Source organism: Notechis scutatus, chromosome Z, assembly GCF_049901735.1.
Source record: "Notechis scutatus isolate UNSWTSFEM ecotype Mainland chromosome Z, rNotScu1.2, whole genome shotgun sequence".
NCBI lineage: Eukaryota > Metazoa > Chordata > Lepidosauria > Squamata > Elapidae > Notechis > Notechis scutatus.
In genome coordinates this window covers 72,523,757-72,545,436 of record NC_142025.1, presented here as the reverse complement: position 1 = coordinate 72,545,436, position 21,680 = coordinate 72,523,757, and the positions used below count along the sequence as shown (strand labels likewise).

At 38.5% G+C, this 21,680-nt stretch overlaps 2 protein-coding genes across 3 annotated transcripts; one reads left to right on the top strand and one right to left on the bottom strand.

Annotated features, from left to right (window-relative positions):
* Positions 1-222: 222 nt before the first annotated feature.
* Positions 223-7,353, bottom strand: SEC61G (SEC61 translocon subunit gamma). 2 transcript variants are annotated; one of them, XM_026682828.2, is made up of 4 exons: positions 7,292-7,353; positions 6,199-6,298; positions 4,254-4,356; positions 223-359 (listed from the first exon to the last, which is right to left on the bottom strand). In XM_026682828.2, exons 2-4 carry the CDS (start codon positions 6,290-6,292, stop codon positions 350-352), a joined length of 207 nt encoding a protein of 68 aa, XP_026538613.1. In that variant the 5' UTR covers positions 6,293-6,298; positions 7,292-7,353; the 3' UTR covers positions 223-349. The 2 variants fall into 2 exon arrangements, with proteins under 2 accessions (XP_026538613.1, XP_087802111.1); XM_087945985.1 differs by lacking the exon at positions 223-359 and having other exon boundaries at positions 4,250-4,356.
* A 2,850-nt stretch (positions 7,354-10,203) lies between these two features.
* On the top strand, positions 10,204-21,075 carry LOC113422089 (uncharacterized). The gene is made up of 7 exons (XM_026682808.1): positions 10,204-13,672; positions 14,492-14,641; positions 15,218-15,279; positions 15,553-16,311; positions 17,134-17,244; positions 17,428-18,951; positions 20,017-21,075. The coding sequence occupies exons 1-7, from the start codon at positions 10,204-10,206 to the stop codon at positions 21,073-21,075; spliced, it is 7,134 nt and encodes a 2,377-aa protein (XP_026538593.1).
* Positions 21,076-21,680: the final 605 nt, after the last annotated feature.

The window sequence follows — 21,680 nt, the reverse complement described above, 5'->3', positions numbered from 1 at the left end:
TGGGCATCTTCAGTGATAATCCAAGGTAGGGATATATAAGTAAATCAATTGTATAGATAGCTCAGTGTTGTTCAGTTTTTTTCCAACACTGATGTTTTCCCAACTTCCAAGAAGAAATGGAATACTTCATAAGTTATCTGTTCTTTCCTAAAAATTCTCATCAGTTTAGTCTTCAAGAATTGGTTAAGCTTTTATGTGTTTGCAAATAGGATACCACACAAATTTTATTTTAAGTTCTAGTTTATATTGACAAGTTATAAATGAGGAAGATCTACATAGACAATTAAGTCAGAAAGTCCACATTGATCTGCTATTTTACCATACACAAAATAATGTCTTCTTGATGTGTTTAGCCGCCACTGTAAAAAGAAGAGAACATCAATTGAGATACTGCCATATGATAGTCAATGATATTATTGTGGAATTATCTTTCAAGAAATACAATTATTACCCTAAAATTAACAAACTCAGTGAGAGAATAAAAATGTATTCATATAAAAGTATGTAATAAGTAATGTATCAATCAGTACACAATTCAATGAATTCAAGATGCTGGATTAGTTTGTAAATTACACACAAGCTGTACACTCAAACATCTAATTAAGGTTCTAAAGACTGTATACCATCTTATGGAAGAAGCTTAACTGGAAAATAGATCTGATTTACTAAAACTAAATTTCATTAAAATACTACTTTGGATCTCAATCAAAAAACATTTTGAAATTGTTTTGTTTTAATAAAATCTTGCAGGGAGACTGATGCATGCACTTTCATTTTGTCTCTGGATTCAGCAGAAAGATACAGAAGAAATTAGTAGTTAAAGCTCAACGATGCCAGATAACCCAATATCAAAAGTTGCTTTTATATCCACTCTCTCGTTCATTGGTGACATAGCTCACTATCAAAGCAGTCAGTCCCATATACTAACAAATATTCCACCAAAATGGATAATTTTTGTAGTCCAAAAAGAAACATAAAATTATTACACAAAAAAAACTATTTTTGCTGCTGCAGAAATAATTTATTACAACTATAAGGCAGGGCACACATTGTAACAGATGTTCCACTGAGACACAGATAGAGATCCTACAGCAGGGGTGGGCAAACTACGGCCCGCGGGCCACATCTGGCCTGTTGGTCTGTCCAATCTGGCCTGCCCCTGAAAAAAAATCGCTGAGCATGGCATATTGCCCTGCGCCGCGTGGCCCCAAAGCTGCAAAACAGTGTGGAGCGCTCTCGGGTAGGAAAGAAAAGAAGAACTTTGCAAAGGCCTCGGCTGGGAGTTTGAAATCACCTTCGAGCGCGACCTCTCCGAAGGTGAGTCCCCGCCGATCCCCCCTTTTCCGGGCTTTAGGCTTAAACTTTGCAAAGGCAAAGTTTGCAGGCGGGAGCGTCTTCCGGCCGAGGAGCGGAAGGTTCCGCCCAGCGGGCGGACAGGCTGCTTGGAGCGGACTGCTTGAGCCACCTAAAGCTAGGCCGCTGCTGGTGGAGCCTTGCCCTGCCTTGGTGCCCCGTTTCCCGGCTCGGGCGGTCCTGCTCGGGCGGCACTTTAAAGCCTGCTCCCAGCACCCGAGCAACTTCCCAGCAACTTGCAGCTTCCTTTTTCCTCGCGGGCGCCGCGCCTGGCCCCGAAGCCGCACGGCGGAGGGGAAACCCGGAGCACCACCGGTCACCTCCTCCAAGCAGCCCGCCAGGCGGGCGGAACCCTTCCCGCTCCTCGGCGGGAAGACGTCTCGCCTGTAAACTTTGCCTGTGCAAAGTTTAAGCCTGAAAGCCCCGGAAACCCGAGCAACTTCCCAGCAACTTTCAGCTTCCTTTTAACTTGCGGGTGCTCGCGCTGGCCCCGAGCCGCGTGGCGGAGGGGAAGCCGGGCGGGCTGCTTGGAGGAGGCGACCGGCGGTGCTCCGGCAGCAGCAACAGGCAGTTCCGCCTGGGCCCGCTCAGGTGTCCGGCTGGGGCTGTCAGGAGTTCATACCGCCGGCGCAGCTGCGCGCTCCAGTCCCGCGTGAGCCTTGGGAAGGAAAAGGCAAAACCAGGAGCCGCTGAGCCTGAGCCTCCGGTGCCGCTGCTGCGTTGCAAAGCACCGCCACGGCTCTTCCTTTTGCCTTTCCCTTCCCGAGGCAACGGGACTGGAGCCAGCGGAGCCGCGCCGGCAGTAGCAATTCCTGACTCAGGGGGCCTCCGAGGGGAGGGGAAGGAGAAGAGGGGGGGGAAGGGTGGGGGCGATTCCCAAAAAACCTTGTGCTGACCCGGCCCGTCTGTCAAATTTTAAGTCAATGCGGCCCCCGAGCCAAAAAGTGTGCCCACCCGTCCTACAGCATCACGTGATTACCCCCATTGTATGTATCATATAATGTACAAATATAGAAATGTCTTGTGGATTCAATTATAAAAATAGGAGACTTATATCACTGAATAGGTTTCTTATTTCTATTACCTGTGTTTCCCCAAAAATAAGGCCTGGTCTTATTTTCTTTTGTGCCCCAAAATAAGGACCAGGTCTTATTTTCAGGGGATGTCATACCTGCTTACCTTAAGACCACTGCTAGGCCTCCCACACCAACACCTGTTGTGCTGCTGCCAGACTTTTGGCCATTCACCACAGCTTGTTACACCGCTCATGGCAGGAGGCTGTGTGGTGCATTGTGTTGTTGCACACATGAGCAACAGCACCGGTATGACATGCCACATGGCATCCTGCCATGAGTGGCAGCACCAGAGCATACAGATGGTGGACGGGGCTTAACTAGAGGTTATTCTGGTGGTAGGGCTGAATTGTAGACACAGGCGTGAAAATCAGGCTAGGGCTTGTTTTTGGGGTAGATCATATTTTCGGGGAAACATACTAAGATTACAAAAATTTTCAATGGTAGCCTGCCTAAGAAATGCCCCTTTCCAAAGAAATTACTTTTGTCAGGAAATATATATAAATATATCTATATATTTTAGTAGTAGTACATTTATTTCAAATGTGTTTTTGAATATATTTATACATTAATAGACAGCAGCAAATATTTTTGATTGTGGCTTTTAATGACACACTATTTGTTTTCTGCTTATGCCCTGAACTGCTATGAATACAGAAAACTAAATAGTGTACTGTGGTTTCCCTGAAAACAAGACCTATCCCAAAAATAATCCCTAGTTTGATTTTTATATGCACCTAAGTCCTACTCCAAAAATAAGCCCTAGTTATGACCATGCCCACTCATCCCACCATTTGGTTGTACGAGGTGGGGTGAGACGCATGTGTAAAAATCAAGCTAGGGCTGCCCCACACATTCCACACCCATTTACCTTAAGACCACCGCAGCCAGGGCTCCCATGCTCAACACTTGTCATACTGACTTATGAGGCTGAGCGTCAGCACCGGTGCAATGTGCCACGTAGCCTCCTACTGCCAGTGGCAGCACTCGCATGACAAACCATGCAGCATCCTGCGGTGAGTGACGTAAGTGAGATGAGCCATGTGACATCTGGCCACAAGCAGTGGTGCAACAGGTGTCAGGGCATGGGAGGTCTGGCTGCAGTGGTCCTAAGGTAAGCTGATAAGACATTCCCTGAAAAATAAGTCTTATTTTTGGGGAAACGTAGTAGTCCTGATGTGAGGAAATTTGATATAAATTTTCTTTTGGATGTCATTCACAATTTGATAGTACTGTTACATTTAACTCTTACTTTGGAGTTCAAATGCATTAATAATATAAAATTGGGTTTTTTTTAATTGAAGTTGATCAAGCTGTTATGATTTTCCTTTATACTCTTGTGATACCTCAGTTATGGCATATGGCACTGCCCCAGAATATTGCCTAGCTTTGTGAATTAGTTCAAAAGGCAGGAGTCAACTTACTCATTACTCACTGTTTAAAGAAGCAATGCTAATATTCAATATTTTACTTGAGTGGCATTATTAAATAAGTATGAGGGAGAAGACCTTTTCACTAGTAATACCCCTTTTTAAAGGAACTCCTTTGTTCAAGAAACCAATAAGAGTATAGTAGTATCTCATCACTATTAACATGTTATTAATGTCTCACATAAAAAAAATCATATTGTTAATTTCTGTAGTTTCTTTGTAACACTAGCATTTTTTAAATAGCAAACTATCATAGAAATATTTATTCCAAATAAATGCATATATCATAGACTATTTTATTGTCACATACAAGGTTCTCAGATGGCACTAAAGAGGGAAGAAGGTATTAGGAACTATCATGAACTTTTTCTACAAAGCATTTAACACATTTACTTACACAATAATATTGTTGATTGGAATATGGATCAATTTTACGAAGAAACCAATAAATCCCATTATTGCAAAACCTATTGCTGTTGCCATGGCAATCTTCTGGAATTCTGTAATTTAAAAATTACATGTATTTATCCAATTTCTGAGTCACTGTTCTGCAAAAATGAGCAGCTTTAGAAAAAAAATTTAAAAGCACCATGATAATTTAAAAATATACTTGCTTCAAAAGAATGCTTTAAAAAATACCCCCAACTGAGAAGAACTCACCAGGTGCCTCAACGTAAGGTCTGAGGGACAGCCCTCTCTTTAGGGTTCTTTTGAATTGGGACGGTAAGGGGCCAAATGAATGCAGGTACTCCCCCCCCAAAAGGGTCACTCAATGGGTCAGACTAGGTTACATTGCTTAACTGGCAAGACCTTAAGTCATACTAAACAAATAGGTATTACAGAATATTAGGTCATTTTCGAAAGCGTTTAGAATACTGGAATTAGCGGTAATTTTGTTTTTAATTTTAGAACAATTGAGTTGGACCTTGGAGGTCTTCTAGTCCAAACCCCTCAAACAGGGGACCCTATACTATTTCAGATGTTTATCCAGTCTCTTTTTGAAAGCCTCCAGTGACGGAGCACCCACAACTTCTGAAAACAAGTTTTTCCATTGATTGCTCTTAGTTGGGAAATTTCTCCTTAGTTCTATGTTGTTTCTCTCCTTGGTTAGTTTCCATCCATTCTTTATTGTTTTGCCTTTTGATGCTTGGGAAAATAGTTTTCTCTCTCTCTCTCTCTCTCTCTCTCTCTCTCTCACACACACACACACACACACACACACAGTCTTTCTAGGAATCCCTCAAATATTGCAACACCTTGTCTCCTCTAGTTATTCTTTTCATTAAACTAGACATAGCCGATTCCTGTAATTCTTGTTCGTATGTTTTAGCTTCTAGCTCCCTAATCATTTTTACTGCTCTTCTCTGCCCTTTTCCAAAGTCTCAACTTTTAATATAGTGATCAGAATTGGATGCAGTATTCCAAGTGTGGTCTTACTAAGACTTTTATAAAGCTGTACTAGAACTTTACATGATCTTGATTCTATCCCTCTATTAATGTAGCCTAGGACTACATTGGCTTTTTTGGCTGTTGTCAAACAAATGATGGAAGAGCAATCAGATACCAAATCAGACTTAATTACTTCCTGAGTGTTTTCTAGGCTCAGCATTTGTGTGAGAACCATCTTCTCTAAATCTAAGAAAAAGGTCAATTTTTCACTTAGAAAAATGTGCTCACTACTGATAAAGCTAGTATTACATGTTTCTGGGCTCCAGTTCAAATCACTCTGCTCACTTTATCAAAAAAGTCCCCTTGTAGCTCCTATTTCAAAAATGTACCTCTTGCACTGTTAAAATAAGAACTGAAGAAAACTTCAATATCTTTTTAAAATGCAACCTGTACTTAATCTCTAAAAGTATTTTGGATACTTTACAAATGAAATACTTAATACACTAGAGAAGTGTTTTTAAAGCTTTTTTTTTCTTTCACACCCTTAAACATTATGGATTCCAAAGGTGGTGTGTTTTGTACAGGTTATGTTTACTGACATTTACCTTATTAAAAATTAAATTACCAAAATTTCTGCCACTTTTGCTTAACATTTTAATATTGCATTTTTTAAAAATAATTTTTATTTTGAAGACTTCCAAGAGTATTTTGCATGATCACACTTTAAGAACACTGTGGAGTATATCAGTTTAGATTTGAGTTTTTTTAATCTGTATATTTGTATATTATTCTTACTTTCACTCATTTAGGGTTAGGGTTTTATTATTAGAATGAAAACATGCTTTGATATGGAAACCTGAGATGGATCCACTGTGATGACAGAAATGGTTTGTTTCTTGCACTTTATATCACCATAGATTTCTTTTTCCCCTTTTTCCTCTTGATTACTTTACCTTTTCTATCTGGTTTTGTGCATCTTTTAACAAGTCTGATGGAATCTTTCACAAACTGGCGGCTGGGCTCTACAAATTGCATTACTTGATCCATGATGAACTGAAAAACCAAAAACAAAGTAACTTTCAAAAATAAATGGAAGCAAAGGTAATTTTTTAATCAACAGTATCTCTGATAATATTGATCTTTTATAGAAATTAAAGCTGTTGGCTGTGGTTAATCTTTCAGAGGCTATTAACTATAAAATTAAATCTGGGAATATTTCAGAGGTGACCTTATCTCATTTGATTAACATGTCTAAATGCTGAGTGATCAGTATAAGCAAAAAAACTTAATTCTACCAAACTGAACACATTGCCACAGACTGTGATCCTGATTTACAAAGAAGTGTGTCAACTAGTTACTGGTCAATCACTGGTTAGTAGCTAACTATTAGGAAATTATACTAATCATGTGCTGGACCCCTTCAAGTAATCTTCAAAGTTTATATATACATTTTTAATATACAATAAATAAGTACAAGAATTCAATACATATATAAGATACAAAATGCTACCAAGATTCATTAATAGGCAAACTGACCTTTTTTTACAGACATCAGTTTTTATAGCAAAAAGAACTGCGCGTATATAGAGTGGTTTTCTTCTGCAACCACTTTGTTGCCTTCCGTTGGTTGTTTTTTCTCGTACTGCTTTTGGTACGAAACGGCATTATATTATATAGTTGGGGCTTTATAGATACAAATGCTTGTTTTAAATTAAGATTACCAGTAATTCACGAAAATACATAAAACTATAAAACGTAGGTGCGGCTTTCGATACCAGGAAAGAGCGAACAGGACACTGTGAAAAATTGTCCTCTGGGGTTAATTTAAGAAATAATTAATTACACGTTTAATATGGTCTTGAGAAAGCAACAAGTCTGAAATCGGGAGAGCTAAAATATTTTGCAACCAGCCAAGAGGAAAGAGCTGCGCTTTAACTAAATTTTGGCATTGAAAACGCCAAGGCCTCATTATTTCTCTTTTTCGCCAACAATCCGAAGAAAACACAGTACAAAAATCAGAATTAAGCGTAATTAAGCTATACTCACAGTTGCGGAGAGAGGCTCGATACACTTACCCAACGAGGCCTCTTAAGACACGTAGCAAAGAGAACGCGGAACCGGAAGAAGCGCCTACGCAAGAAGCGCACACTTCCGAGTCTCAACCGAGCCACGTGGGTGTCTTTCTACGCATTCGTGTCCGTCTGATAAATGAGAGTCCGGGGACTCTATTTCTAACAAGGTTACGCGTATTATTTTCAGTACTAAAACCCCAGATTTTTGAATTGTGCCTTTCACAATTTCGAGCCACGAAGAAGTTCAGGGTGTGTTAGAAAAAGGATATAGATTTGTTTGTTCATTTAATTATTTACATCCCGCCTTTATTGCTTTTGTAAATAACTCAAGGGGGCGAACATACCTAATATTACTTCCTCCAATTTTTTTTCCACTGTTAAGATCTCTGCTAGGTTGGTTGAAGTGAGAGAGTGACTCGCCCAAGGTCACGCTACTGTGAGACTAGAACTTACGGTTTTTACCTTGATGCCTTAACTTCTACTCCAATGCACCCACATACAGTATATACCGAACTACTAAAAATGTAACCTCAGCACTGATACGATAATGGGGGAAAAAGCAAAGAGAGAGAGAAAAAAAGAATGACCTATAAAACTGAATCAGGTCTTAAGAATTAAACCATTCTTATCCCTTCACTGGGGGAAAAAGCCACCATAGTAAACTAGAGTATACAAAAACAAAAAATACACAATGAACTAAGAAGATAAGAATTAAAGGTCTTGATTCAAAACAATACCTCAGTTTTAATCCATTTTTTTTGTTGAAATATTCATTTACAGAAGTCAACTAATGTGACTCAAAGCTTATCTATGAAATTAATGAGGTTCAGAGATCAAGTAATTGGTGATAGCTAAATATTAAAAGTCAAATCATGTATTTCTACCCCAAACCCCTGCAGTGTCTATTTTGCAGAAACATAAATTGTTAATATTAAAGAAACATACATATGGAAAATCACTCATCACACCCTAACAAAATAAGTATACCCAAAGGAAACACAAAATACTGAATTATAGGCATTTACCTTCACCTATTTAAAAATGGCTTTCAGAAATGCAGATGATTCTGAGGGTTGTCGTTTTTGTCTGCAGTCATGGATGACGGGTTTTTCTGCATAGCAGTCATAAAACGATTTCCCTCCTGCATTAAAATCAACAAAAATTGAAACAGGTTTAACAAAGAAATAAAAGACCAAATCATTCTCAGTTTGGGCAATAATAATGGTTGGTTATTCTGTCTAAACGGCCTTTACCAATGTCTCCAATTGATGGCTTTCACCCCTAGGTTGGGACAGCAAGAATCAATCAGTTTACCAATCCCAATTTAGTTGGGATTTGGAAGCATGTAGTTTTCACTGGCTGACATTTTATATCCTCTCCCCTCGTTTCCTTCATGTGTGACAACATCCATCTGGTACACCCATTAAGAGGGGCCAGGGTGGTGTTGGTAAGGAAGGGAACACAATTATACTGTTCTAGAAAGAACTGCAGAATTCTTATCAGTTCAGTGGGGAATGGGGCAATTCAGTGGTTCATTGGCCTAAATCATTGAAACCCTCAATGCAGGTGTTAAAAGGATCTAGGCTGATGATTAAATATATTTAAAAAATACATAAGACCTAAATAAAGATCTAAAACTGTCCCACAAAAAATGTCCCCAAAAACACTTTACATGGGCACCATTTCAAATTTCTGATGTACAGTTTAAATACTTCATATTACTGGTAATGATACCTATATTGGAATTCATCATCTATACCGGGGTGCAGTGGTGGGATTCAATTTTTTTTACTACCGGTTCTGTGGGCATGGCTTGGTGGGCGTGGCAGGGGAAGGATACTGTTAAAATCTCCAGTCAGAGGTGGTATTTGCAGGTTTTCCGAACTACTCAAAATTTCCTCTACCAGTTCTCTAGAGCTGGTCAGAACCTGCTGAATACCACCTCTGCAGGGTGAAATTCAACCACCTTGGCCCACCTTAGGAGAGGTGGTAGAGTCGATTTGAATCAGTAAAAAATCACCCCAGGTTGCTATTACTATTATACCAAGTATACCAAGCCACGCCCACAGCCAAGCCCACAGAGTCGGTAGGAAAAAATATTTAATTTCACCCCTGATCTGTACAAGATCAGATTGCCTTTATTCAGTTCTATAACATCTTGTCCCTTTATATTTCTTGTGCATAAATCAGCTGGAAATGAAGCTGTATGATCATCTTGGCTCTGGGTCATTGACCATTCAGAAAGGGTTTCTTTAACCCAGCTTCATTTTTAGCTAGTTAGGTGTGCAAGTCTAATAATTTAAGGCTGATGTTAAAAGAAAAGTTTTTAGCTATATCCATGCCACATATAGCATTTTATTTTGGCACCTTGAGTCAATCTGCCATAATATGACATACCAATTTTGAAGTCTGAATGACATCTGAAATCATGATAGTTCATAATTTTTAATTTAAAATGTTGGAAAGTCATTTCAGTAAACCAGTACATTGCTATTTTTCATATAATAAAGTAATTTAGAAGCATTTTTGTGCATTTAAAAAATAAGTCCCCGCCCCATTACATATGTTACCATTAACCTCATTCAAGAACAATCAATAAAAGAGATAAGATGCTTCTGTTGAAATTCTTAAAAACACAATACTTGAGGATTCCAGTGATGACATGATTGATGACATCACAAAACTTTCTTTGTTGTTGAATCTAACACTAAGTTTTACTTCACTAAGTAGTAATGGTAGTATAGAAGTAGGACCATGGCAGAGAGGAATGAAGGCCATTTTTCATAAGATCATTCATTAGAATAAGGATTAAATCCTCTCTTAGATCATTTTTTTAAAATTCTTCCTTCCCTTTAAGATCCAGCTACATCAACATTTTTCCTCATCATGGGATCAAGTAATCTTCCAAGGTTCAGGTCTGATCTCAACTTTACAAATTCTGAAGATCGTCTTTTCCTCCGGGAATCATTCGAAACTGTAGTCAGTTCCTTGTCACCTACTGCAGATGACATCTGTATAGAAGAGAGAGACAGTGAGCTTCAGGAAGATGCATGGAATGAGAACAATTTGGAGAATTATAATGAGGAAAACATAGAACAATTGCAGAATAATAGCCAAGAAATAGAATACGAAAACCTTTATATATCTGATGAGGTAAGGAATCAAATCAATGAAAAGAGTAAAAAGGCTTCAGAAGCCCTAGCTAAAGTTGAACTTCAGAAAGCAATTGATCTGTTCTCTGAAGCTATTGAGTTTAACCCAAATATTTCCAGTTCTTACATCAACCGTGCCAATGTCTATTTGCAACTGCAAAAACCAAATGCTGCTATTAAAGACTGCAACATGGCCATTGAACTGAATCCCAAATCATCAGAATCATTAAAATTGAGAGGAAAAGCATTCAAGGAATTAGGCTGTTTAAAAAAAGCAGCCTGTGATTTTGCTTTAGCTTCTAAGTTAGAATATGACAAAGAGGCCGATTTAGCACTAAAGCAATTAAAATCAGGATTTCAAAGAATTTCTGAAAGGCAAGCAAAGTGCATCCTTACATATAAGGAATCTCAGATACTGGAGAAGATTAAGAAAGCACAGTTAATTTTAGAGAATCAAAAACAAGACCAGACAGAAGAAGGTATTAGCATAGAACTGGAGAATAAAGTAGTAAGGAATAAAGAAGAAAAAATGAAGCTAGACCATAATAAAGGCTCCCAAGAAATAATAGACGAAAATGTGGAGACAGATGAGAAATGGAAGCAGACCAATGAAAACAAGAAAGCAGCTTTGGATGCAATGGAGAAAGGTGAATATCAAAAAGCAGCTGAATTATTCACCAAAGCCATCAAACTAAACCCCCATTTTACTAACTTGTATGTTTGCCGAGCCAGTGCTTTTCTGAAACTTCATATGCCAATTGCTGCTGTAAAGGATTGTAACAGTGCCATAAAATTAAATCCTAACATGGCCTTACCATACAAGTACCGTGGAGAGGCATTTTGCATGTTGGGTTATTGGCAGGAGGCTACTAAAGATTTCTCTGTGTCCTGTCAACTAGATTATGATGAAGGTACTTATGCCAAGATGAAAGAAATACAAACAAAAGATGAGAAAATTATGAAATGGTGGGAAAAGCCAGAGGAAAGTAACCAGGGAGAATTTAAAGAGAAGATGAGCAAAATGAAAGAAGCTTCTGGGAAAATACAAGGAAATAGTCCCCAAGAGAAATCGGTTATTCATGAGTCTTGCAGACAAGAACTGGACCCAAGAACATTTCACATTTCTGAGGAAAAGACAATTCTGCATAATTCCCAAAACTATAAATTATTCCCTCTTTATTGTTCAGAAAATCAAAATGAAAATTATCCCATGTCTGCAGTACAAGAACAAGATCAGTTTATGGATTATGAAAAACAAGAGCACATTGAATTGCATGAAAGAAGAGCTCAGAAAGGACATAAGAGGAAGCAAAAATATGAAACTGAATCAGAAAGTGAAGACAGTGAATTGGAAATTGATACAGAAGAGGTTATTGAGTCAGATGAAGATCTTCCTCAGGAGATGGGAAATGAAAACTTGAAAGTAACTGATGAAATGCGAAAACTAGCTAATGAAAAGAAGAGGGAAGCTTTTGATGCAGTCAATAAAGGAGAACTTTTTAAAGCTTTAGATTTGTTCACAGAAGCTATTAAGCTCAATCCACATCTTACTATCTTATATGCAAACCGAGCCAGGGTCTATTTGAAGCTACAAAAACCAACTGCTGCAATTAGGGACTGTGATAAAGCCATACAAATAAATCCTGACTCAGCCCAGCCTTACAAGTGGCGAGGAAAAGCACTGCAAATACTTGGTTACTGGCAAAAGGCAGCTAAAGACCTTGCTTTGGCTTGTCAATTAGATTACGATGAAGAATCCTATGCTTTGCTAAAAGAGGTACAACCAAAGGCCCAGAAAATCGCCAGGCTCAGGAGAAAGCAGGAAGAGAAAGTTGATGAAAAGAAGAATAAGGCTCCTTTGAGTGAACTTCAAGAAACCTATAAGAAGCAAGAAAGATCTCAAATGACATCTGCAGAACTAGGAAGAAATGACAATGACATTGTGGAGGAATGGAGAGAAAATTGGGGGGGAAACATCAAAGAACAACAAAGAGCAAGGCAAATAGTTCTGACAAAACAGAAGAGTATGGCCCAAGACAATAAAGGGAGATGCTTTCAGGAAAGCATAATGAAACAAGATAACTATTTTGAGAAAGAGGAAGAAGAAATAGAAGAAGAGGAAGAAGAGGAACAACAACAAGAAGAAAAATTCCAAGATAATTTACTGAAAGAACAAGTGAACCTTAAACAGAAAGAAATGAAACTCCAAGTCCATCAAAATGAGTTGGAGGAACAACTAAAAGCTCTTCAACATGAATTGGATGAAAAGCTCAGAAGTTATCAAGAAGAAATTGATGAAGAAGAAAGTACTTTGCAGAGTTTATTAGATGAGCAGGAAAAATCACAGCAAAAGGCACTCTGTGAACAAGAACAAGCTTTTAAAATAATCCTGGAAGAACAAGAAAAAATACAGAAGGCAACCTTGAGGGAACTGTCCAGAGCTCAACAACAGGCTTTAGATGAGCTTGAAAAAGCCACAAAGAAAGCCCTGGAAGAACAAGAGAGAGTTCAGCAGCAAGCTCTTGAAGAACAGGAAAGAGCACAGGAGGCCCTGGATGCTCTGGAAAGAGCACATAAAAAGGCTCTGGAGGAACAAAAAAAAGTCCTTATAGCTGCAATGGAAGAACAGGAATATGCTCAAAGAAAGTCACAGGAACAAAAAAGGATGGCTGAGGCAGCTTTAGAAAAACTTGCAGAAGCTCAAAGAAAGGTTCAAAAACAGCAGGAAAGAGCTGAGAGGCAAGCAAAAGAAGAAAGTGAGAAAGCACAAAGAGCTTTAGAAGAATTAGAGATTGCTCAGAAAAAGGCTTTGGAAGATCAAGAAAAAGCTCAGAAAACTCTGGAAGCTGTAGAAAGAGCCCACAAACAGGTTTTAGAGGAACAAAGAAAGATTCAAATGGCTGCTGTGGAAGAACAACAGCAAGCAAAAGAAAATTACCTAGAAGAAAAAAAGATGGCTGAAGTCACCATGAAACGACTTTTAAAGATGCAAAAAGAATTTCAGGAAGGACAGGAAAGTTCAGAAAAGAAAGCAGTAAAAGAGAGAGAGAGAAGTCAGAAAGCCATAGAAGAATTGGATATTGCTAAAAAAGTAGCCTTAGAAGAACAAGCAAGAGCTCAAAAAGCTCTAGAAGCTTTACAAAAATCTCATATGTGGGCATTAGGCCAACAGAAGAAAGGACAGGAAAATATTCTAAAAGAAAGTTTGATGGAAGAGGTAGATGAGGAACACTTCTTGGCAGTTCAGAAAAAAGTCCAAGAACAGGGAAAGAATCAGAAGGCAGCAAAAGAAGAAAGAGAAAGAACTGATAAATCCCCAGAAGAATTAGCTCTGGAAAACTTAGAAATTGGTCATAAAGAAGTCTTAGAAGATAAAAAGAAAATATCTGAAGAAGAAAAGGACTTGGTGGAAGAAGCTCTGGGAAACATTTCTGTGTCTCAGATAAAGGAACAAGAAAAGCAAAAAAGGTCTGAGAAAAATGTAATGGAAGAAAGTCAGAGTGCACAAAACACTTTAGAAGAATCAGAGATTCTTCAGAGGAGAACTATAAAGGAACAGGAAAGACAGAACATATGGAAGACCCTCAAAGAATTAGACATTGCTCAAAATAAATTTCTGGAAGAACAAGACATTGATCAGAATGTTCTGGAAGTGGTAGAAATAGCAAAAACGGCAGTGTCAGAACAAAATATAGCATTAATGGAAATACAAGAACAAACAAGAGGGGCAAATCCTGAAAATACGTCTGAAGCTGATCTGGAAGAAATTTCCATGGCTCACAGAAAAATCCAAAAAGAACAGAGAAGAGGTCAGAGAAACAGCATTGAAGAAAGTGTGAAAATATCAAAGGCCCTTGAAAAAGTTGAAAATGTGCAAAAGAACTTTCTGAAGGAACAAGAAAGTAACCAAGGCACTCTGGAAATTATAGAAAATGCTCACACAAAGATTCTGAAAGAGCAAAAAGGTGTTCAGGCAGCATTGATGGAAAGACCAGAACAAATAAGGAAAAAAATTCAGGAAGAAAGGAAGATGGCTGAGGTAGCCCTGGAAGAACTTTTCAGGACTCAAAAAAAGATCCAAGAAGAGCGAGAAGATGCTGGAAAAAAAACCATGAAAGAAAGAGAGAGCATACAAAAGGCCCTCAATGAATTGGAAATTGCTAAAAAGAAATGTCTCGAGGAACAGGAAAGAGTTCAGAATGCTGTGGAAACTTTAGAAAGGACTCATGTAAAAGCTCTGGAAGAACAGAAGGAAGCTCAGAGAGTAGTGATGGAAGAACAGGAACAAATAAGGAAAACAATTCAGGAAGAAAAGAAGATGACTGAAGTAGCCCTAGAAGAGCTTTTCAGGAATCAGAAGAAGACCCAAGAAGAGCAGGTGAATGCTCAGATGAAAGCAAAGGAAGAAAGAGAAGCTATACAAAAGACCCTAAAAGAAGTAGAAGTGATGCAAAAGGAAGTCCTAGAAAAAGAGAAAAGAACTCAGAATGCTTTGGAAGTTGTAGAAGAAATGCGCAAACGGGCTTTAGAGGAGCTGAACAAAGCTAAGAGGACTGCCATAGAAGAACAGGAACAAGAATGGAAAAGAATTCAAGAAGAAAAGAAAATGATTTTGCTGGCCCAGGAAGAGCTTGTCAGGACTCAGAAGACAATACAAGAAGAGAGACAGCGGGCTGAAAACAAAGCAGCAGAAGAAAGACAGTTAGCTCACAAAAACCTTAAAGAATTAGAAATTGCTCATAAGAAAGCACTGGAAGAACAGGAAAAAGCTCAGAAAGCTTTGGAAGATGTAGAAAGAGCTCATAAAAAAGTGTTGGAAGAACAAAAGAAAGCCCAAATGGCTATGATACAAGAACAAGAAAAAATCAGGAAAAAATCTGAAGAAGAAAAGAAGATGGCTGAGGAAGCCTTAGAAAAACTATCAAAGATTCAAAGACAGATTCAAGAACAGCAGGAAGAGAAAGCCTCTGAAAGAAATGCTCAGGAAGCCTTAAAAAAATATGAATTTGCTCAAAAAAAGGCTATGGAGGAACAGGAAAGAGCAGCAGAAGCTCTGGAAGCTGTGGAAAAAGCTCATAAACAGGCACTGGAGGAACAGAAGAAAGCTCAGATGGCTGCCATAGAAGAACAAGAAAAACTGAGGAAAAGGTCTGAAGAAGAAAAGAAGATGGCTGAAGCTGCCCTAGAAGAAGTTTTCAAAAGTCAAAGGAAGTTTCAAGAAGAACAGCAAAAAGCTGAAAAAAAGGCAATGGAAGAGAGAGAGAAAGCTCAGAAGAACTTAGAAGAATTACAAACTATTAAAAAAAAAGCCCTTGAGGAACAGAAACAAGCTCAGGAGTCTCTGAAAGAAGTAGAAATAGCTCATCAACAGGCTATGGAGGAGCAGAAGAAGGCTCATCTGGCAGCCATGGAAGAACAGGAGCAAGGATGCAAAAAAATGCAAGAAGAAAAGGAAAGGATGGAGGCAGCTCTGGAAGAGCTTTTAAGGACACAGCAGCACTTCCAAAAAGAGCAGGAAATGGCTGAAGAGAAAGCAATACAAGAAAAAAAGATAGCTCAAAAGACCCTCAGAGAGTTAGAGATTGCTCAAAAACAAGCTCTTGAAGAACAAATAAGAGTTCAGAGAGCTTTGGAAAATGTAGAAAAAGCTCATCAACAGTCACTAGAAGATCAGAAGAAAGCTCAGATGGTTGCCATTGAAGAATATGATCAGGCACGGAAAAATGCTGAAGAAGAAAAGAAGAGAGCTGAGGCAGCTTTAGAAAAACTTGCACAAGCTGAGATAAAAATGCAAGAGGAACAAAAAGAAGCTGAGAAGAATGCAATGGAAGAAAGAGATAAAGTTCAGAAGGCCCTAGAAGAATTACAAATTCTTCAAAAGAAAGCCATTGAGAAAAAGAATCAAAGTCAGCAGTCCCTGGAAGCAGCAAAAATAGCTCATCAACAGGCTGTGGAGGAGCAGAAGAAGGCTCATCTGGAAGCCATGGAGGAACTGGAGAAAGAATGGAGAAAAATGCAAGAAGAAAAGAAAATGATGGAGGCAGCTCTGGAAGAGTTTTTAAGGACACAGAAACAATTTCAAAAAGAGCAGGATATGGCTGAAAAAAAAGCAACACAAGAAAAACAGATAGCTCAGAAGGCACTCAGAGAAGTAGAAATTGCTCAGAAACAAGCTCTTGAAGAACAAACAAGAGCTCAGAAAGCTTTGGAAGATGTAGAAAAAGCTCATCAACAGGCACTGGAAGAACAGAAGAAAGCTCAGAGGGCTGCTATTGAAGAATGTGAACAGGCACGGAAAGAAGCTGAAGAAGAAAAGAAAAGCGCTGAAGCAGTTTTAGAAAAACTTGTACAAGCTGAGATGAAAATGCAAGAGAAGCATAAACAGGCTGAAAAGAATGCAATGGAAGAAAGAGAGAAAACTCAGAAGACCCTAGAAGAACTAGAGATTGTTCAGAAAAAGGCTCGAGAGGAACAGATAAGAGCTCAAAATGCCCTGGAAGCAGTAGAAAGAACTCATAAACAGGCTTTAGCAGAACAAAAAAAAGCTCATATGGCTGCATTGGAAGAGCAGGAGCAAGCATTTGAAATATCTCAAGAAGAAAAGATAAAAGCAGAGGCAGCCCTAGAAAAACTGTTACAATACCAAAAAAAAGTCCAAGAAGAGCAGGAAAAGGCTGAGAAAAAAGCCCTAAAAGAAAAAGAGAGAGCAGAAAAGGCTCTCAAAGAGTTAGAAATTGCTCAGAAGAAGGTCTTAGAGGAACAGAAGAAAACTCAGGTGTCTGCCATTGAAGAATTTGAGCAAACACGGAAAAAATCTGAAGAAGAAAAGAAGATGGCTGAGGCAGCTTTGGAAAAACTGTCAAACTTTCAGAGAAAAGTGCAAGCAGAACAGAAAAGAGCTGAGGAAAAAAACATGGATGAAAGACAAAGAATTCAAAAGGCCCTAGAAGAATTGCAGATTGAACAGAAGAAAGCCATCGAGGAACAGACAAAAGCTCAAAAAGCTCTGGAAGCTCTTGAAAAAGCTAAGAAAAAAAGCCTGGAAGATCAGATGAAAGCTAAAATGGTTGCCCTCGATGAACAGGACCAAGCACGGAAGAAATCTCAAGAAGATAAAATGATGGCCGAAGCTGCTTTGGAAAATGTTTTAAGAGCTCAAAAAAAACTTCAAGAAGAGCAGGAAAATGCTGGAAAAAAAATTATGGAAGAAAAAGAGAATATACAGAAGGGTCTCAAAGAATTAGCAATTGCTCAAAAGAAAGCACTCGAGGAACAGGAAAAAGCTCAGAGTGCTCTAGCAGCTATAGAAAGATGTCATAAAATGGCCCTGGAAGATCAAAGAAGAACTCAGATAGCAATAATAGAAGAACAAGAACAAATACGGAAAAAAATTCAGGAAGAAAAGAAGATAGCTGAAGTGACCTTGGATGAACTTCTAAAAACTCAGATGAGGTTCCAAGAAGAGAAGAAAGCGGTTGAGAAAAAAATAATGGAAGAAAGAGAAATAACTCAAATTGCCCTAGCAGAGATAAAAATAGCTCAGAAAATAGCTCAGGAGGAACAGGAAAGGGCTCAGAAAGTATGGGAGGCTGCAGAAAGAGCCCATAAATGTGCTCTGAATGAACAGAATAAAGCTCAGTTAGCTATTCAAGTACAAGAGCAAGCATGGAAAAAATCACAAGAAGAAAAGGAAATGGCTGAGGAAAGACTACAAGAACTCCTAAGGACCCAGAAAACTTTCCAAGAGGAACAGGAGAAAGCAGAAAAGACAGCCATAGAAGAAAGAGAGAGACTTCAAAGAAATATTCAGAAATTAGAGGAAGTCCAGAAGAGAGCTCAGGAGGAACAGGAGAAGGCCCAGAGTTCTCAGCAGGCTCTAGAAATTGCCCATAAACAGGTAGAGGAACAGAAGAAGGCTCATTTGGCTGTCATGGTGGAACAGGAACAAGCACAGAAAAAATCTCAGGAAGAAAAAAAAATGGCTGAAGCAGCCCTAGAAAATCTCTTGAAACAAGTACAAAAGGAACAAGAAACAGCTGAAAGAAAGGCAACAGAAGAAAGAGAAAAAGCTAAGACATTGCTAAAAGAATTAGACATTGCTCAGAAGAAGGCCTTAGAAAATATATTGACAGCTAAAAAGGAGAGTCTGGAAGAACAGAAAAGAGCTCAAAATGCATTGGATAGTCTGGAAAGAACTCATAAGCAGGCATTAGAGGAACAAAAAATTGCTCAAAGGAAATCTCAGGAAGAAAGAAAGATGGCCGAGGCTGCTTTGGAAGAATTATCAAGAGCTCAGAAAAAGATCCAGGAAGAGCAGCATTCAGCAGAACAGAAAGCAATTAAAGAGAGAGAGAGAGCACAGAAAGAGTTAGAAGAATTAGAGAATACCCGGAAGAAGGCCCTGAAAGAACAGGAGAAAGCTCAAAGAACTCGGGATGTTCTTGAAAGAGCTCATAAGCAGGCACTGGAAGAACAGAAGAAAGCACTAAAGAAAATTCAAGAGGAAAAAAGGATGGCTGAAGCTGCTCTGCAAGAACTGTTAAGAACCCAGAAAACATTCCATGAAGAACAGGAAAAGGTTAAGAAGAAAACGATAAAAGAAAATGAGAGGACTCAGAAGACTATAGAAGAATTAGAAATTGCTCAGAAAAAAACTCAGGAAGAAGAGGAAAAAGCTCAGAAGGCTTTGGAAAGGGCTCATAAAGAAATCCTAGAGGAGCAGAATAAAGTTCAGGTAGCTGCTATAGAAGAATTGGAACAAGCACGAAAGAAGTGTCAAGAAGAAAAGAAGATGTGTGAGGCAGCCTTGGAAGAACTCTTAGAGACTAAGAAAAAATTCCAAGAAGAGCAAGAAATATCTAAGATTCAAGTAATGAAAGAATTAGAGAAGGCACAAAAAGAGCTAGAAATAATAAAAATAGCTCAAAAAGAGGCCTTGGAAAAAGAAGAAAATGCTAAGAAGACTCTGGATAATTTAGAAAGAGCTCACACTCAGACCCTAGAGAAACAAATGAAAGTGCAGCAAAAGTGTCAAGATGAAAAAAAAATGGCTGCAGCAGCCCTGGAAGAACTCTCAAAAGCTCAAAGACAATTCCAAGAAAAACAGGAAAAAGCTCAGCAAAAAGCAACCAGAGAAAAAGAAATAATTCATCTGAAACTAAAAGAATTGGAGATTGCTCAGGCAGCGGCTTTGGAGAAAGAGGAAAATGCTCAGAAAGCTTTGGATGCTCTAGAAAAAGCTCATAAGCAGACCTTGGATGAGCAGAAGAAAGCCCAGATGGAACTGGAACAAATACAACAAAAAAATGAGGAAGAAAAGACAATGGCTGAAGCTGCTCTGAAAAAACTGCCATGGGCAGAGAGAAGCATCCGTAATGAGCAGGGAAGGACCATGGGAGAAACAATGGGAGAAACAATGGGAGAAACAGGAAAGTCACAGAATACTTTAGAAGAACTAGAGCTTGCACGGAAGAAGGCTCTGGAAGAAAAGGAGAATGCTCAGATAGCTTTGGAGGCTCTGGAAAGAACTCATAAACAAATACTGGAGAAAGAAGAAAAAGTACAAAAAAAATCTCAAGAAGAAAAGCATTTGGCTGAAGCTGCCCTGGAAGAACTTATAAGAACTCAGAGAAAATTTCAAGAAGAACAAGAGAGGGCTGAAAGAAAAGCCAAGGAAGAAAGAGCAAATGTGCAGAAGTCTCTAGAAGAATTACAGGTTGCTCAAAAGAAAGCTCTAGAGGACTTGGCAATAGCTCAAAAGTTGGCCATGGAGGAAAATGAAAGAACACAGCAGAGGGCATTAGAAGAAAAAAGGACAATACATCTGGTTATGAAAAAGCTGGAGATAGCACATGCTAAAGCTATAGAGGAACAACAGATAGCACAGAGGTTGGCCTTTGAAGAACAGCAGAGAACTAAGAAAATGTTTATTGAACTAGAAGAATCACGAAGAAAAGCCCTGGAAGATCAAGAAGAAGCAAAAAGGAGAGCTATATATGAACAAGTAAGAGCTCATCATGCTATAAATGAATTGGCCAAGATTCAAAGGGAAGTTTTGGAAGAACAAGAGCGAGTTCAGAAAATAGCTTTAGCAGAACAGCACAAGGCTGAGATGATGCTTAAGGAGCTGGAAGAAAGACAGAGAAAAGACCTGAATGATCAGCAGAGAACATGGATGAAAGACTTTGATGATCAAAACAAAGCTCATTTTACTTTAGGGGAATTTGCAAAGACTCAAATTGTGGAACAGAAGAATGTTCCTGATATTACAGCAGATGAGCAGAAGGAAGGTCATAAAGCTAGCGATCTGGACAAAGCACAGAATCAAATATTGGAAATAACACATAATAAATATGCAGCACAATTTTCAGAGTCTGTTCTAAAAACAATGAATGAAGAGGGTGCTGCAGTATATGGCGGTGAATTTGAGGAAGCACAAAAGAAAGACTTGGTCATAGTTGATGGTAAAAAGTTCTATATGGAGCCAGGAAAAGTTCTTAGGGATTTAGACAAGAAGGAATACCAGCAATCCCTTAGGAACAGAGGAAATGACAAGAATTCTCGAAGGCCACTCTCCAACTCTACCTTGGACTTTTTCCCAAACTGACTAACTTCTAGAATTCTGATCCTGAATGAAAGTTAGAGAAAGGATGGATCAATCTTAAGGTCATCTGCAACCCTTAATGGAAGTAAAAATGGGAAGGAAGAAATAAGGAGAGAATGTTTCTATTTTTAAAGGCTCTCTCTCCCCATAAGCGATATACTTTATTTAGGATTAAATTAACCCACATAGCATTAGGTACAAATTCTTATAAATATTCAAGGTTTGGAAATGCTTCAGGCAACTTATTCAGGGGGAAGAGACAAAATTATAAGTTGGTTTTTTCTCCATTCATCCAATGTAGATTTTTAGGATAGGAAATGTTTAAATATTGACCGAGCAAATTCATTATATTTCCCCATCAGAATCCAACATGGATTCTTTTTAATCATGCCATAAAATCAGCACATTGATAAAATAAAATTACTGGTCTTTAGATTTAGTATTCTCTAATTTGAATTAATTAAATTTTAAAACATCTCACTATGAAAAATCACATCAACATTGTTTATTATAATAAGCTAAATGAAAGTTATTAGATTCAGATTTTTTTTAAATATGAAAAATGTGAGCATTTATAGATTATGTATTTCATACAGATTAATGCTCAA

Coding starts and splice junctions, on each gene's coding strand:
- SEC61G (XM_026682828.2), bottom strand. CDS start 6,292: ATGGATCAAGTAATGCAATTTGTAGAGCCCAGCCGCCAGTTTGTGAAA. Junction 4,357..6,198: donor CACAAAACCAGATAGAAAAG/GTAAAGTAATCA, acceptor TTTAAATTACAG/AATTCCAGAAGATTGCCATG.
- LOC113422089 (XM_026682808.1), top strand. CDS start 10,204: ATGGGATCAAGTAATCTTCCAAGGTTCAGGTCTGATCTCAACTTTACA. Junction 16,312..17,133: donor CAATGGAAGAAAGAGATAAA/GTTCAGAAGGCC, acceptor GTCCAAGAAGAG/CAGGAAAAGGCTGAGAAAAA. Junction 17,245..17,427: donor AGGAACAGAAGAAAACTCAG/GTGTCTGCCATT, acceptor GAAGAATTGCAG/ATTGAACAGAAGAAAGCCAT.